Below are 19,047 nucleotides of genomic sequence, written 5' to 3'. Positions count from 1 at the left end.
TTGACTATGGCCACAGTAAATGACTCTTAAAATTACACCACCGTTCATTACTGGCAGTCGACTATGGCCACAGTAAATGACTCTTAAAATGTCACTACTGCTCATTACTGTAAGTAGACTATGGCCACAGTAAATGACGCTTAAAATGACACCATCGTTCATTACTGTAAGTCGACTATGGCCACAGTAAATGACTCTTAAAATGACACCATCGTTCATTACTGAAAGTCGACTATGGCCACAGTAAATGACACTTAAAATAACACCATCGTTCATTACTGCAATGCGACTATGGCCACAGTATATGACTCTTAAAATAAGACCATCGTTCATTACTACAAGTCGACTATGGCCACAGTAAATGACTCTTAAAATGACAATATCGTTCATTACTGAAAGTCGACTATGGCCACAGTAAATGACACTTAAAATAACACAATCGTTCATTACTGCAAGTCGACTATGGCCACAGTAAATGACGCTTAAAATGACACCATTGTTCATTACTAAAGGTCGACTATGGCCACAGTAAATGACTCTTAAAATGACACCATCGTTCATTACTGCAAGTCGACTATGGCCACAGTAAATGACTCTTAAAATGACACCATCGTTCATTACTGAAATTTGACTATGGCCACAGTAAAAGACTCTTCAAATGACACCATCGTTCGTTACTAAAGGTTGACTATGGCCACAGTAAATGACTTTTAAAATAACACCATCGTTCATTACTGCAAGTCGACTATGGCTACAATAAATGACTCTTAAAATGACACCATCGTTCATTACTGCAAGTCGACTATGGCCACAGTAAATGACTCTTCAAATGACACCATCGTTCATTACTTCAATTCGACTATGGCCACAGTAAATGACTCTTAAAATGACACCATCGTTCATTACTGGCAGTCGACTATGGCCACAGTAAATGACTCTTAAAATGTCACCACTGTTTATTACTGCAAGTCGACTATGGCCACAGTAAATGACTCTTAAAATGACACCATCGTTCATTACTGCAAGTCGGCTATGGCCACAGTAAACGACTCTTAAAATGAAACCACCGTTCATTACTGGAAGTCGACTATGGCCACAGTAAATGACTCTTAAAATGTCACCACTGTTCATTACTGCAAGTCGACTTTGGCCACAGTAAATGACTCTTAAAATAAGACCATCGTTCATTACTGCAAGTCGACTATGGCCACAGTAAATGACGCTTAAAATGACAACATCGTTCATTACTTCAATTCGACTATGGCCACAGTAAATGACTCTTAAATGACACGGCCGTTCATTACTGGCAGTCGAGTATGGCCACAGTAAATGACTCTTAAAATGTCACTACTGCTCATTTCTGCAAGTCGACTATGGCCACAGTAAATGACTCTTAAAATGACACCATCGTTCATTACTAAAAGTCGACTATGGCAACAGTAAATGACTCTTAAAATGACACCCATCGTTAATTACTACAAGTCGACTATGGCCACAGTAAATGACTCTTAAAATGACACCATCGTTCATTACTGCAATGCGACTATGGCCACAGTATATGACTCTTAAAATAACACCATCGTTCATTACTGCAAGTCGACTATGGCCACAGTAATGACTCTTAAAATAACACCCATCGTTCATTACTACAAGTCGACTATGGCCACAGTAAATGACTCTTAAAATGACACCATCGTTCATTACTACAAGTCGACTATGGCCACAGTAAATGACACTTAAAATGACACCATCGATTATTACTTTAAGTCGACTATGGCCACAGTATATGACTCTTAAAATAAGACCATCGTTCATTACTGCAAGTCGACTATGGCCACAGCAAATGACTCTTAAAATGACACCATCGTTCATTACTGCAAGTCGACTATGGCCACAGTAAGTGACTCTTAAAATGTCCCCATCGTTCATTACTACAAGTCGACTATGGCCACAGTAAATGACTCTTAAAATCGACTTTGGCAACAGTAAATGACTCTTAAAATGACACCATCGTTCAATACTAAAAGTCGACTATGGCCACGGTAAATGACTATTATAATAACACCATCCTTCATTACTGAAAGTCGACTATGGCCACAGTAAATGACTCTTAAAATAAGACCATCGTTCATTACTGCAAGTCGACTATGGCCACAGTAAATGACTCTTAAAATAACACCATCGTTCATTACTTCAATTCAACTATGGCCACAGTAAATGACTCTTAAAATGACACGACCGTTCATTACTGGCAGTCGACTATGGCCACAGTAAATGACTCTTAAAATGTCACCACTTCTCATTACTGCAAGTCGACTATGGCCACAATGAATGACTCTTAAAATGACACCATCGTTTATTACTGTAAGTCGACTATGGCCACAGTAAATGACTCTTAAATTGACACCATCGTTCATTTCTGAAAGTCGACTATGGCCACAGTAAATGACACTTAAAATGACACCATCGTTCATTACTGCAAGTCGACTATGGCCACAGTAAATGACTCTTAAAATAAGACCATCGTTCATTACTGCAAGTCGACTATGGCCACAGTAAATGACGCTTAAAATGACACCATTGTTCATTACTAAAGGTCGACTATGGCCACAGTAAATGACTCTTAAAATAACACCATCGTTCATTACTGCAAGTCGACTATGGCCACAGTAAATGACTCTTTAAATGACACCATCGTTCATTACTGAAATTCGACTATGGCCACAGTAAATGACTCTTCAAATGACACGACCGTTCATTACTGGCAGTCGACTATGGCCACAGTAAATGACTCTTAAAATGTCACCACTTCTCATTACTGCAAGTCGACTATGGCCACAATGAATGACTCTTAAAATGACACCATCGTTCATTACTGTAAGTCGACTATGGCCACAGTAAATGACTCTTAAATTGACACCATCGTTCATTACTGAAAGTCGACTATGGCCACAGTAAATGACACTTAAAATGACACCATCGTTCATTACTGCAAGTCGACTATGGCCACAGTAAATGACGCTTAAAATGACACCATTGTTCATTACTAAAGGTCGACTATGGCCACAGTAAATGACTCTTAAAATAACACCATCGTTCATTACTGCAATCGACTATGGCCACAGTAAATGACTCTTCAAATGACACCATCGTTCATTACTGAAATTCGACTATGGCCACAGTAAATGACTCTTCAAATGACAACATCGTTCATTACTGAAAGTCGACTATGGTCACAGTAAATGACACTTAAAATAACACCATCGTTCATTACTTCAATTCGACTATGGCCACAGTAAATGACGCTTAAAATGACACCATTATTCATTACTAAAGGTCGACTATGGCCACAGTAAATGACTCTTAAAATGACACCATCGTTCATTACTGCAAGTCGACTATGGCCACAGTAAATGACTCTTCAAATGACACCATCGTTCATTACTGAAATTCGACTATGGCCACAGTAAATGACTCTTCAAATGACACCATCGTTCATTACTGAAAGTCGACTATGGCCACAGTAAATGACTCTTAAAATGACACCATCGTTCATTTCTGCAATTCGATTATGGCCACAGTAAATGACTCTTAAATTGACACCATCGTTCATAACTGCAATGCGACTATGGCCACAGTATATGACTCTTAAAATAAGACCATCGTTCATTACTGCAAGTCGACTATGGCCACGGTAAATGACTCTTAAAATGACAACATCGTTCATTACTGAAAGTCGACTATGGCCACAGTAAATGACACTTAAAATAACACCATCGTTCATTACTGCAAGTCGACTATGGCCATAGTAAATGACGCTTAAAATGACACCATTGTTCATTACTAAAGGTCGACTATGGCCACAGTAAATGACTCTTAAAATGACACCATCGTTCATTACTGCAAGTCGACTATGGCCACAGTAAATGACTCTTAAAATGACACCATCGTTCATTACTGAAATTTGACTATGGCCACAGTAAAAGACTCTTCAAATGACACCATCGTTCGTTACTAAAGGTTGACTATGGCCACAGTAAATGACTCTTAAAATAACACCATCGTTCATTACTGCAAGTCGACTATGGCAACAATAAATGACTCTTAAAATGACACCATCGTTCATTACTGCAAGTCGACTATGGCCACAGTAAATGACGCTTAAAATGACACCATTGTTCATTACTAAAGGTCGACTATGGCCACAGTAAATGACTCTTAAAATGACACCATCGTTCATTACTGCAAGTCGACTATGGCCACAGTAAATGACTCTTCAAATGACACCATCGTTCATTACTGAAATTCGACTATGGCCACAGTAAATGACTCTTCAAATGACACCATCGTTCATTACTGAAAGTCGACTATGGCCACAGTAAATGACTCTTAAAATGACACCATCGTTCATTACTGCAATTCGATTATGGCCACAGTAAATGACTCTTAAATTGACACCATCGTCCATAACTGCAATGCGACTATGGCCACAGTATATGACTCTTAAAATAAGACCATCGTTCATTACTGCAAGTCGACTATGGCCACGGTAAATGACTCTTAAAATGACAACATCGTTCATTACTGAAAGTCGACTATGGCCACAGTAAATGACGCTTAAAATGACACCATTGTTCATTACTAAAGGTCGACTATTGCCACAGTAAATGACCCTTAAAATGACACCATCGTTCATTACTGCAAGTCGACTATGGCCACAGTAAATGACTCTTAAAATGACACCATCGTTCATTACTGAAATTTGACTATGGCCACAGTAAAAGACTCTTCAAATGACACCATCGTTCGTTACTAAAGGTTGACTATGGCCACAATATATGACTCTTAAAATGGCACCATCGTTCATTACTGCAAGTCGACTATGGCCACAGTAAATGACTCTTAAAATGTCACTACTGCTCATTACTGCAAGTCGACTATGGCCACAGTAAATGACTCTTAAAATGACACCATCGTTCATTACTGCAAGTCGACTATGGCCACAGTAAATGACTCTTAAAATGACACCATCGTTCATTACTGGCAGTCGACTATGGCCACAGTAAATGACTCTTGAAATGTCACCATTGCTCATTACTGCAAGTCGACTATGGCCACAGTGTATGACTCTTAAAATGTTATCATCTTTCATTACTGCAAGTCGGCTATGGCCACAGTAAATGACTCTTAAAATGACACCATCGTACAATACTGCAATTCGACTATGGCCACAGTAAATGACTCTTAAAATGTCCCCACTGTTCTTATTGCAAGTCGACTATGGCCACGGTATTTTTTTTTTGGAAATATCACCAATGTTCATCATTGCAAGTTTGCTATGTCCACAGTAATTGACCTGTTAAATAGCATTAATGTCATTTATTGCTTGTTGACTATTGCCACGGTTATTGCCCATTGAAATACAACCAATGTTCTATATTGCAAGTCAACTATGGCCACCCTAATTGCCCTTTGAAATACGACTAATGTTGTTTCTTACAAGACGAATATTGCCACCGTAATTGACCTTTAAAATATTATGAATATTAATCATTGCTGGTCGAATATGGTCACAGTAATTTACCATTGAAATATCATCAATATTATTAATTGCAGGTCGACTATGGCAACAGTAGTTTACCATTGAAATATCACCAATGTTCTTCATTGCAAGTCGACTATTGCCACATTTAATGACATTTGAAATACACTAACATTCATTTAAACATGTCGTGTATGGCCACAGTCATTGACCTTTAAAGCAACATAAACGGTCATTAAACCAAGTCGTCTATGCCGACAGTGATTGACCTTTGAAACAACACCAATCATCATTTAACCAAGATGTCTACGGCCACAATTATTGACATTTGCGTAAACCCCAATGATCGTTAACCAAGTCATATGCAGCCAAAGCATCCTTTGGGATATCAAAATTGTAAATTTTAGAAAGTCAGTAAATAACCTTTGAAATAGCACAAATTTATGCAATTGCAAGTTGTATACGGTCAAAGTGAAACAACACTTTGACACAACATCATTAAACCAAGACGTCTATTGCGACAGTGCTTGACATATGAAACACTATTTACGATCGTAAAACACATCGTACATGGTCATATTGAGTGAATATTAACAATTTGCTTTATTACAAGTCGACAAGTCAAATGATATATACAATAACACAAATATCGATCACAAAAAGTTGTCTTTGGCCTCAGTTATTTACATTTAAAATATCCCCCATTTTTTTTATTGCTTTTCGTCTATTGCCACAGTAAATTGCCTTCGAAAAAAACCCACTAATATCTATTAAACAAATCGCATGTGGCCACAGTGACCTTTGCAATAGAAACAATATGAAAATTCTTATATGACCTCAGTAATTGACGTTTGCAATAGCACCTGTTTACGTTATTCCAATCGTATATGGCTATAGCGATTGGCCTTGAAATAACATCAATGTCTATTTTAACAAGTCTTCTTTGGTCACAGTGATTGACCATTGAAATGGAAGTTTAAATCCAAGTCGTATATTACCAGAACAATATCCAGATTTAATTAGAGACTATTATAATGTTATGGTATTTGGAAGAGAGGTACAGATTTAATTAGAGACTATTATAATTTTATGGTATTTGGAAGAGAGGTAACTCTGTAGTTCATGTTACATTTTTTCTGTAATTTGATTTCGGGGGTTAGTTCCCTTTCATTTCACTATAATTATATGATGATTCTTGTGTTGATATAATACTCTAGTTTCATATAACTCTATACTTTCGAATGGCAGCATTTTATTGTTATGCTTATGTTTTATTGTATGTTGTGATTGTATATATACTGATGAGCCTTTAATAAACTAATAAATGTAAAATTTGATATCTGAAACTGCACAAATTAATGTTATTCCAATTCACGCATGGCCACAGGGATTGAACTTTGAAAATAAAGCAAATAATCTTTATGTCAAGTTGTATATGGCCACATTGAACTTTAAAATAACCAACGTGTCCATTTTACGACTACTACATTAATTATTTTACTTTCATACAATATGGCTACCGAATTTACATGTGAAAGTTTTGTATCGGTACATGAAGCGCTAGAACGTTTGCGACGCCACGAAATAAGCAACAACACACGGTTTGCCGTATATTCGTCACCAAGAAATTTTGGAAACACTAGTAAGTTTTTTTTTATGCAACAGGAATTCATTGTGAATACATATATTCGGACAAAAGTTTTATCCGGATTGACGCGTGTCACTGCTCGTTTGAGTTATAAAAATTACTAACGCCCATTAGGTCTTTCTGCTCACAAATCTTAATTTATAAGTCGACAGCTGTTTAAAAAAAAATCCCACGACAGCATAACAATACCATCTTTTCAGAGCATTGGGTCATATTTCTGAAATATTTCAAAAGATGACATTGTCATTAAAATAATGTTCTCTTCGTATATATTGGTAAATAGCATTAGAATGACGTACCAACTATCAATGGCATTGGATAAGCCCCCAAAAAGTTGCATGTTTCCACTTATCCGTCGGACCCTACTTTTGTGTGCCGACCCTAAACTTTGTTTGTGCATTTCAAGTCAAGTCGCCCCGCAGGGCCACCAAAGAACAAAATTAGTTCGCCCATACTTATTTTATGGTTTCACCGAATTTTTACAGTAAAATGTAAATGATTGTATGTTTTAAGCCATCAGTTGTTAACTTAACTACACTGCAGATACATGGATCATGAATCTTGATCGCTATATAGCTTGCGATGTATATGTATAGCACATCATTTGTTTAATATAATTTAGAAAAATAACTCTATTGGCTTACCCATTTAAATGAATTACATCTACGTTAAAATATAAAACTAATTTAGTTAAATAAATTTCGAATGGCAATTATGGGTTATACGAACAGGTAACAATGTTAAGCCCCAAAAGCGTATCCATTTTTTTTCTACACACAAGACATATGATGACGTTAAATAAGCTGCTTTGAAAGTTCAAACAACGCATGTATTTCATGTGTTAGGAAAAACGTACATAACTTGATTCCTAAGACCACCTCGAAAAGACGTTTTCATGTGTGGCACGCGCTATATAAGCTAATGACGTGAGACTGTTAAAATTCCAGGGTGTTGAGCATTCGGGCATAATTTTTGTTGCTCTAGGAGTGCAGACACCGAGATGGTGCGAAAAATAGGATTGAAAATGATTTATTCATAGAAAGCGATTTTATGTTGATGAAAATGCGGTCACCCCATCGGGTGAGTGTTTCAGAATTTATATCGCCTGAGTTTAATAACAAGTCGCCAATGCGAGCGGGTGACCGTAATTTTACACCCCTGTTAACTACTGTTTTGGCGATGTTAGTGGAAACAAACACCCTTTTTAAAGGAGCCGTCAAACAGATTATGGCATGTTTTGAAGAGTGTCATTAAATGCTTTAAATTCTTTATATTGATAAATTTAAACATTTGAAGTAAAAATCTCCATTAAAAAAAAAACAAGAATAGCATTTAATAAAGGAAAAAAAAAAACTTTCAACAGGGCTCGAACCACTGACCCCTGAAGTAAAAAGCCTCTCGCCTAGACCACTCACCTATCCACGTTCATGCGGACAGTGAATGTATTTTTAATAGCTATTTAAGCAATCCTTGTAGTTTCCAAAAATATCGTTCCGCGTCGCACGACGCTTTATCTTTAAGCTCTTTAAGCCTTTATTTATTCCGAGGTTTTTACATGCACGTGGTATATCTCGTGCGATTTTGTGATTTTAGCACTAAAATTTTTATTTGGTTTAAATATGTTGTGATACTAGAAACAACTGTACGTTTACATTAGATTGTCCGACCCTTGAGGACCTGCGCAATGTGGAGCCTATGGCGAAAAATGTTTTTGTGTCTGAGAAAGCTACTGGTATGTCAATTGATATCCCACTCAAAATGAATAAGGATATAGAAACATTAGGCGTGCCCGCCCCTTTTTTTCTGAAGGTTCTTTCATCCTGCACACTTTGCTTATGGGCAAAACTACTTCAACAGGAGCTACAGCGCATAATATCAAGTGATCACGATTGAAATACGTTTATGAAGATTAACCTTTATGTCAATAAACATGTGTTCATCAACTCTTTCAGAGCATGTAACTATTTAGCAATTTAGTTGGTGTAAACGTTTTATATGAATATATGTGGAAAAAGTTTAATAATCTATTACAGCACGTTTATCACGTATTTGTGACCAGTTTCATCACGTCTCAGTGATAACACTGCCAAACTACTTGTCAATGTCAGCTTAACACATAAAATATAATTAATCTTTGAATTAGAAGCGTGTACTAGATATATAAATAACCATGTTTAAGGAAAGTACTGTGATATATACACAACTATTGGAATAAAAACAGTTTGGTGTGCTAATTGTTTGTCTTTCAAAAAGATGTAAGTCTTTTCGCATCTTCAAGAACAAATGTATCCATAATTATATTGTTATCTGATGGTTTATTATTTAATGTAAAGAATCACTGCCATGTTCAACTGTCGACACGGATGCAGAGACAGTCAACCGCAACGGAATTAAACAAAAGGTGTGTTTTAACTGAGTATTAACTGAAAAGTGTCACGATGTTACAACGTAACTATGTGAACCAGGCATTAAGTGAAGCCGCACTGCATGAACGCGATTTGCTTTCCTGTCCTTTCGTCTGTCCCTATTACGCGTTTGAAATAACAACTATATTGCTTCTTTCAAAACTATGGCATTTATATAGTTGATATCTATTAACTTTTTTAACTCATCAATATCACCTTATGACCTTTATATTGAATTTATTGTGTGTTTGTTTTTATATGAAGAGAAGAAAGTCGTGTGGGCTGTATTACCTTTATTAATATACCATTGCAACAACAATGCTCTGCATTATGGCGTGTGTCAAAACTGATATAAGATGTAATAACTATGATTTCATGCTTAATGCGTTTAACAGGTAATCACGCACATTATTTTTGGTTATATGACGGGCACTATACTATACCATTATTTACATATTTGTCTTTACACAGACCCTTGAGGACCTGCGCGATGTGGAACGTATGGAGAAAGATGTTTTTGTGTCTGAGAAAGGTACAGGTATGTCAATTGATATCCCGCTCAAAACGATTAAGGATATAGAAACATTAGGCGTGCCCGCCCCTTTTTTCTGAAGGTTCTTTCATCCTGCACACTTTGCTTATGGGCAAAACTACTTCAACAGGAGCTACAGCGCATAATATCAAGTGATCACGATTGAACTACGTTTATGAAGATTAATCTTTATTTAAATAAACATGTGTGCATAAACTCATTCATAGCATGTCAATATTTAGCCATTTAGTTGTTGTAAACGTTTTATATATATGTTAAAAGTTTAATAAATCTATTACAGCACGTTTATCACGTCTTTTTGACCAGTTTCATCACGTCTCAGTGATAACACTGCCAAACAACTTGTCAATGATCAGCTTAACACATAAAATATAATTAATCTTTGAATATTAGAAGCGTATACTAGATGTATACATAACCATGTTTAAAGAAAGTAGTGTGATATATACACAACTATTGGAATAAAAACAGTTTGGTGTGCTAAGTGTTTGTCTTTCAAAAGATGTAAGTCTTTTCGCATCTTCAAGAACAAATGTATCCATAATTATATTGTTATCTTATGGTTTATTATTTATTGTTAAGAATCACTGCCATGTTCAAATGTCGACACGGATGCAGAGACAGTCAACCGCAACGGAATTAAACAAAAGGTTTGTATTAACTGAGTATTAACTGAAAAGTGTCACGATGTTACAACGTAACTATGTGAACCAGGCATTAAGTGAAGCCTCACTGCATGAAAGCGATTTGCTTGCCTGTCCTTTCGTCTGTCCCTATTGCGCGTTTGAAATAACAACTATATTGCTTCTTTCAAAACTATGGCATTTATATAGTTGATATCTATTAACTTTCTCAACTCATCAATATCACCTTATGACCTTTACATTGAACTTATTGTGTGTTTGTTTGTTTTTTTCGGAAAATTAAATAAATGTTTAGATAAAAGCATATAATTTTAGGGTCAATACCGCATTTTCGTTTCTGCACATTAGATCTGAAGCAAGGCGGCTTTGATTCTTTTATTATTGCTATGTCTCAGCACTCTCAACAATCTCATATCAACTGATCCCTTTATAAACTTGATATTGACCTTTTTTGGCCTAAAATTGTTTTGGGGTACCATAAATTTTGTAACACCAGGATTGACAATGACACGAATGTTTTCTGTGATTTCAACATATCAACATCACTACAAAAACGATTAAACAGACAATACAATTATAAATAGTCTCTTACTGAATAAGAGTTTGAACGTCAATTTAATGCAGTTATTTGTCAATATGCTCCAGCATCAGATGGAGAGAAGCGGAATGGTTAGAACGTGGGTATCCGATGATGATTGTAAATATGGTGTCCCCAGTTCGTTTTTCTTGAATACTTCATTAATATTGCTTTAATATCGATGTAAAAGCAGGTAACGGCATCATTATTAATAGTGACATAGCAATAGTGCATTTTGTGAAATAAATATTTATGTTTCATTATAGTGTATTTATATATTTTAAGGAAATGAGATTACGGCGACTATGTTCCAAGGTATAGTTATACAGTTATCTTATTTAATATCAGGTTTTTTTTTACAGAATTGTTAAAACATTTACATTTTTACTAATTAAGCATTGTTCATTAAGCTGATACAGCATAAAGCTGGTTATACAACCATGTAAGTTATAAAATTTAAGATTAATACTAACATACTTTTCGCCTTTAACAAATTTCATGTATATTTTATTCAGAAGAAGAGATCGTCTTGGGAGTACCAGGAGCTAACTAGGCCCAAGAAGAGAAAGCAGACATTCTGTGTCTGTGACAGGCCTGATGATGGCAGGTATGGATTTTACTTGAACTGCCTTGTGCCATGTCTATTGCTGTCGTATATATGAACCACTCACAAAGATCATGCTTTTGATTTCTTCGGAATTAAGATCAGAATAATATTTTGGAATATGTTCATGAAAGGGAGGCAATGACAATGCAGTTCACTTGTTGATGTGCACTGAACGCAAACCCAATGTATTATTGAATTCTCTCCATATATAGGTTGTATTGGATGTGTGACCATTGCAAGGACTGGGTGCATCCAGAATGCATCAAACGGGACCATGCAGACTGTCCCAAGCCTTTTTGTGCCCATCATGTTTGGTAAGCAATATTATAATACGACACGCGGCTTGTTTTCTATAGACAAACAAGGAAGTCAAGTGAGGGATATTCTTCAATAATTATGGGCGGAGCTTAATGTTTTGAAAATAGTTCCCGACATTTCACGGAAATTTTGCAATAAAATGCATGTGTTAAAACGCGCTCTAAATAAAATGCTATAAACTTAACATGTGTATTAATTTAATGAGTCAAAAACTAGTATATGTGATGAAAAATGGTTTAATTGCATCTTCACAGAACGTTATCAGTGTCGGAAAATTAATATTATTGCATGTTATAGCATATTAGCTTTTTACTAGCACAAATGAGCGTGACGTCATATTGGTTGTTTGCTTTTTGTTATCAATGACTCTGAGTCATTTGCAAAATATTTACGAATGAAATCGACGTAATATGTATGTTATGATTAAATTACGTCGATAAATAGCGTGTAAATGTACTCTGTAGTAAGATGGGCGGAGTATTCGTAATTTGATTCCATCTATACTCCTTGCTGTGGGTTATTCGACAACAAACCATGATAGAAAAATAGTATTTCGTAAATAGAAAACTGCAATATATTGTTTTTTCTTTATCATTAATGATGACAAGTATAACGATTCATTATTTTGCAATTTACAGGACGTCCACATAAGGAAATGGGAAGTCACTGACAGTGCCGAAAAATGTGGATTTGAAGAATCAGATGTACGTATTGGCCATAACAATAATTAAAATCGAAAAACAAAACAACGCATAATGCCTTCTAATTTATTCTGTTGAAAAACCTTTTTATCCAAATACGGTCCATAAGGTTAAAACCTTATGTTACTGTAAAGCAATCGACAAGACCTGTTTTATGGGTATAAACGTAGTAATTAAATTATATTACACAGGGTCCGGAAGATGTCGAGCGTTTTCTCATAACGTTGGACGTGGCAGTGAAAGTGGTATGGATCATATATTTGTATCTACTTTCATTTGTAAAAGCCACATTCCATGAATACCCATATACAGATAAATAAATTTTTATAAACAACTTACGACCATTAAGAGGAAACAACATGTCGGCAAAGTAATAAAGTGTATTTCTCATTAAATCGTCATACTGTTCATTGCAATAGCCGTTTAGGCTTGACAATTATTTTACACGGAGTGTAAATATCAATCGCATCGTTTCGAAGATTCATTTCGATAAATGAACGTTCATAAGAAATATTTGTTGAAAGATCTGAATGTATGAAATGGTGTTAATTATATTGATTGCACTGCGACTTTACAAAATGTTTTACACTAAATATATTTTGATTTTTTAAATACCGCAAGCAATTTTTTAAATAATGGTTCGTAAAGTGAACTCTGCATAGAATCTAACACAATGCAGTATAGTTTGCAAATTAATTCAATCATTTCAACGTTTGCATAATTTTAGTTCCTCGTGTATTCCAATTAAGAAAAATTACAGTGTAGACTTATGCGCGAATTATCCACTTAATTTTGGTGTCGAGTGTCAAGTTATTATTCGAAGCCAATACATTGTTTGCTTTTTCTGCTATCTAGGTCCCTGTGGCATACAAAACGTGCTTTTCCATTGTCACGTCGACGGTGGAAGACAGGTGAGCAATGGTTTCATAGGATTTCTACATGTTCTAGTGGTTACAATATTGTAAAAGAAAGTCATATATATTTTACTCTCCATTGGATCACATAAGTTCATAGGAATTTGGTCGAAGTTCTATCGCCATTTCATTCCGATCTTTTATATATATATTTCAGTGACGTTTTGTGGTTGCAAAACCATTGCACATTTATTACAAACGTAGACGCGGCACCAAAAAGTTCCATCGGATATGGATTTGGCGTTTTCACGTTAGAGGTATTAATTCATACATTACTCTCCGTTGCATGCCTATTGATTATCATATTCAAATATTAATGCACAATTTCATTAACGTATTGTCATACTCTTGAAACAGTGTACCTGCTATAATCATTTGGTTCTTTTTTATCATTTTTTTCCACATGTAATTCAGGCACTGACTGTCGTAGAGAAAAACATCCAAGATACCTTTTCAGAAAATGGGTAAGTTGTAATTGTCATAAATAAGGTAGCTTTTGTGCAATTAAATTCAAGGCACTGATATACTAAGCTTCTTCAAAATGTGCGTTAATGCTTACAAAAACTGACTTTAACAGCAGAAAAACTTTCTAAACAGCGTAGTATTCGAACTCGGTCTTGCCACCGAAACGGTGTTGTGGAATTGATCTTGATGCGTCTGCTACTTGCCCAAAGTCAAGAGCAACTTCGAATTCTATAAGCTCCGAACGAAATAGATAAACTCTATATGAGAAATTCGTAAAGACCAAAGTATCGCAATGATTCTGTTGCATTACGAACAGGCACTTAGTACAGTACAATGCCTAGCAATGGCAACTGTATATTGCATAAGCGCTTGGCATTCAAAATACAAATTATATTAAAAGCTATCTGTGTTCCCATATTACCACTTTATATTTAGGATAAGAGCCGAAATATTTTGAATTAATCAACGATACAAGTCGAGGTTCGATTGTAAAGAAAAAATATGTGTTATTCGCTTATTCACAATTTCTCCTGACAAACGGTACTATACACAACGTAAAACTTTCCCTTTCTTTGATTGTTTACAAATTTCTCAAAACATGGGAAAATGATTGCTTACTTAAACTGTCAATAATGACGATATTTACAGGAACCACCCTTTGGTAAAGCTCGTAGCTAACGAAAAGCTGAAATCAGCTTTCAAGAAAAACAAAAGGTATTTCGTATTATATTTTTTATTGAGTATTTATTTTTCATGAACTATTCCAGTCAGCCATAACATAATCATTGGGCCGTTTACAATGGATTTAGAAAGTGAAAAATAAACATAATCTTGCATATGACCGATTTTGTAAAGGTTAAAAATTAGTATTTCGAAAGATATACATTTAAGGTCGTGCTCGATCGAGACTGCCATCAACATTTGTTCAAAACTTAACTTAAACTTATAATAATTAAAACCAATACCATTTCTATATTGAATTACAGACTAGTTTCATCGTATACAGAATCCGTCCTCGTCAAGGAAGCGTGTTCAGTGATCATGCAAGAGGTATAGAGTATGGTCTTTGATTATTTTTAGTAACAAGTATTATCTTACAATAATATATATGTTTTCAAAACATGATTTTATGAGTGCGTTACATTTTGTTCATTTTGTGAACAACCACATTTCATTCACAAAAGTATAAGCTTGCGCTGTGTTTGTGTAAATTTAATTTGTCAAATGTAAATATTTTAAATGTTAATGGGAAACAAAGTCTTAAAATGTACAATATCTCCATATAACATGCCTGTTAGACTGTCAATAGACATAGAATCCCGTTTTATTTTTTACGGGGTTTTTAAAGGCGATTCCGAACAATATAAATAGTAAAGGCAAAAATATAAAGTTATATAATTTATTGAAAAAAAGTATATCGGTTTCGAATGTCATACAATAATTATTTTTTTCTTTGGTGTAAAAGTAAACTACATATTCGTACAGAAAATATTTCACAGTACATGTATGTAAAATTTGTTAAATATTCTCATAATCGTTTGTTTCAAATCATAAAACTGCAGGCGACTGGATGTAGTTATAAAGAGGCCACAGAGGCTCTGCAACGAACGGTGGCCAAAAGTATTTTCACAGCATATAGCCTGGCAACAACTCACCGTATGTATTGTCCATATCATTAATACTACAATGATCAGTTTTTGTAAAAAATATAGCAGTCATATTAGGTTTTTCGTTTTCTTTTCGTATAAATGTCATAGAAATTTCATTCGGATTTACGTTTTACAAAATGGTTTAAAGAGATATCTGTAACGTGTTTTAGCATAACCAAGCCATTAATACAATTACTAGTCACAGGCAATTTATGATTAGTAAAAGTTTATCGTATCATTGAAATCAAACAATTACATATAAGTGTCTTCGTAGCCTTTGACACTTTAAAAGTTTGACTTGTTATGTAAATTGATGTGTTTTTAGTTCATTTTCACAAATATTTCGGGGTGTTTAATGCAGGCTCGAGCATAACAGAATATTGGTCAAGCGCCCTAGCGGATAGACGTAAGTAAAACACGGAACATATTTACAGATGAAATTGTAGGTGCTCATGAAATTTCATTTGAGAAATTTTTCTGGATAGTAGATGTATATTAATGTTAAAAAGCAAGTTTTCTTGTAGCTTATGTCACAACTGTCATGGTACTCAGAAACTGTGTGAGAATCATAGTCAATATGTCGTATCAGATTGGATTTTGTTGCAATCTATTTCAAAGGTAAAGCCTGGTGAACACAAAGACGCTAACAACCTGCAGAAAAGTTCAACATGGCTGACAACACCGTACGGTCGGAAGATGTGTAAGGACAAAAATGGGATCGTTGCATTACAGACACCGGTTTACTGTTAACTGTTGAGTTATCGATCCGGACTGAACTTAAGTGTGCACCACTGCAGTATGATGACATTTAAGTTTTATAGACTTTCATGCAATAGTTACTGTCACACAGCTCCGGACATTAAAAGTGGAAGGACGGAGAACCACACAGAAACAATATCGGCGAATGATGATGCATATTTGTTTTAAGTTTCGTGAAATAGGTACTGTGAAACAGCTCCGGACGTACAACCTTCATGATTTTCAATCTATTAAGGGGCAATAAATTAATTATGCGTGCACCGCATTATGATTGAACACATTCATATTAAGTTTAATGAAATTTAATAAATAATTATTGATAAACACCTCCGGACATCGCCAAAATTATATTCCTTCACTGTCTTAGAGGGGTAAAAAGCCATCATAATGGAGGTGTCATTTTGTCTACTTACAAGAGTTGGTGCATTCGGATTAAATGCGTATTCTACATGCAATAGTAAATGCATGCAAAAAAAAATATCTTTCTTGCAACAAGTGTAAATCTACTGCAAATCTTAGCAAAACATTTGCAAACGTATGTGCGTGTGTATAGTGACGCAATCATACGATTTTTCCATAGATAATATGTTTCTTAATGACAATATGTTTGTATTTGATTAATAAAATACCTGGATATTATATGAAAATGTCAGTTTCTGTTCCGAATCGCCACCCTGCTTCTTTCTAGCTGCACCATGTACCTTTTGGGATCCTAGATCTTACCCTGTATTATACATACGTACGTGGTCCTTTATTCATGGCAGGTGATGAATTGCCGAAACAGAACGGCACAAAACGAAACAAAATACAAACAGAGTACAATAAAGCCGGTGTCACCGCTTTGGAACGGTCGATGTTAACTACTGGGGTTTAAACAGGTTAATGAGCGCTCAACCTCATACGTGAATCAGGAATATTCATTATACATACAAGTGTAAAATATAGTACTCTTACATTGTATTATATTTATGGCTATATGGTTGATAAGAGCGCCTATGTCTTTTGACTAAATCTCGTTCATATTTCAGTAGTTATGGCTATATGGCGAATAAGAGCGACTACGTCTTTTGAATAATCTTGTTCACATTTTCGTATTAATGCTTATAATGGGATAAGAGCGCCTTTGTCTTTTCATTAAATCTCGTTCTAATTTCAGTATTAATTGCCTATATGGATGATAAAGAGACTATTTGTTTTAACATAATGTTGTTCATATTTCCGTATTAATGCTTATCAAGGGAAAAGAGCGCCTATGTAGATTGACTAAATCTCGTTCATATTTCCGTATTAATGGCTATATGGCGGATAAGAGCGCCTATGTGGTTTGCCTAAATCTCGTTCACAATTTTGTATTAATGATTATAATGGCATACGAGCGCCTTTGTCTTTATACAAAATCTCGTTCACATTTTCGTATAAATGCTTAAAACTAGATATTAGGGGTTATTTACTGTGGACATAGTCGACTTTCAGAAATGAACGATAATGCATTTTAGGAGTCATTTACTGTTGCCATAGTCGACTTGCAGTGATGAACTGTGGTGACATTTTAAGAGAAATTTATTGTGGCCATAGTCGACTTGCAGTAATGAACAGTGGTGTCATTTTAAGAGTCATTTACTGTGGCCATAGTCGACTTTTAGTAATGAACGATGGTGTCATTTTAAGAGGCATTTACTGTGGCAATTGTCGACTTGCAGTAATGAACGATGGTGTCATTTTACGAGTCATTTACTGTGGCCATAGTCGACTTGTAGTAATGAACGATGGTGTCATTTCAAGAGTCATTTTCTGTGGTCATAGTAGACTTTCAGTAACGAACGATGGTGTCATTTTAAGAGTCATTTACTGTGGCCATAGTCGAATTGCAGTAATGAACAGTGGTGACATATTAAGAGTCATTTACTGTGGCCATAGTCGACTTGCAGTAATGCACGATGGTGTCATTTTAAGAGTCATCTACTGTGGCCATAGTCGACTTTTAGTAATGAACGATGGTGTCATTTTAAGAGTCATTTATTGTGGCCATAGTCGACTTTCAGTAATGAACGATGGTGTTATTTTAAGAGTCATTTACTGTGGCCATAGTCGACCTTTAGTAATGAACGATGGTGTCATTTGAAGAGTCTTTTACTGTGGCCATAGTCAAATTTCAGTAATGAACGATGGTGTCATTTTAAGAGTCATTTATTGTGGCCATAGTCGACTTGCAGTAATGAACGATGGTGTCATTTTAAGAGTCATTTACTGTGGCCATAGTCGACC

At 35.3% G+C, this 19,047-nt stretch overlaps 2 protein-coding genes across 5 annotated transcripts in view; both read left to right on the top strand.

The window, feature by feature from the left end:
• The window catches only part of LOC127851703 (zinc finger protein 260-like), a 79,506-nt gene that overhangs the window by 45,267 nt on the left and 15,192 nt on the right, over positions 1–19,047 (top strand). The window lies entirely within an intron of this gene.
• On the top strand, positions 8,253–17,335 carry LOC127850238 (uncharacterized). The gene is made up of 15 exons (XM_052383115.1): positions 8,253–8,270; positions 10,067–10,133; positions 10,731–10,798; positions 11,885–11,976; positions 12,189–12,285; positions 12,933–12,998; positions 13,187–13,240; positions 13,851–13,906; positions 14,067–14,166; positions 14,324–14,373; positions 15,023–15,088; positions 15,361–15,424; positions 15,937–16,030; positions 16,385–16,429; positions 16,642–17,335. The coding sequence occupies exons 1-15, from the start codon at positions 8,253–8,255 to the stop codon at positions 16,653–16,655; spliced, it is 951 nt and encodes a 316-aa protein (XP_052239075.1). The 3' UTR covers positions 16,656–17,335.

The sequence above is a fragment of the Dreissena polymorpha genome, chromosome 11, assembly GCF_020536995.1.
Source record: "Dreissena polymorpha isolate Duluth1 chromosome 11, UMN_Dpol_1.0, whole genome shotgun sequence".
In the NCBI taxonomy this organism is placed as follows: Eukaryota; Metazoa; Mollusca; class Bivalvia; order Myida; family Dreissenidae; genus Dreissena; species Dreissena polymorpha.
This window is presented reverse-complemented; position numbering and strand designations above follow the sequence as displayed.

What these genes read in the sequence shown, in the direction of transcription:
- LOC127850238 (XM_052383115.1), top strand. An exon ending in TTGGCGTTTTCACGTTAGAG is followed by an intron (nt 14,167 to 14,323) that starts GTATTAATTCAT and finishes CATGTAATTCAG; the next exon opens with GCACTGACTGTCGTAGAGAA. An exon ending in GCTTTCAAGAAAAACAAAAG is followed by an intron (nt 15,089 to 15,360) that starts GTATTTCGTATT and finishes ATTGAATTACAG; the next exon opens with ACTAGTTTCATCGTATACAG.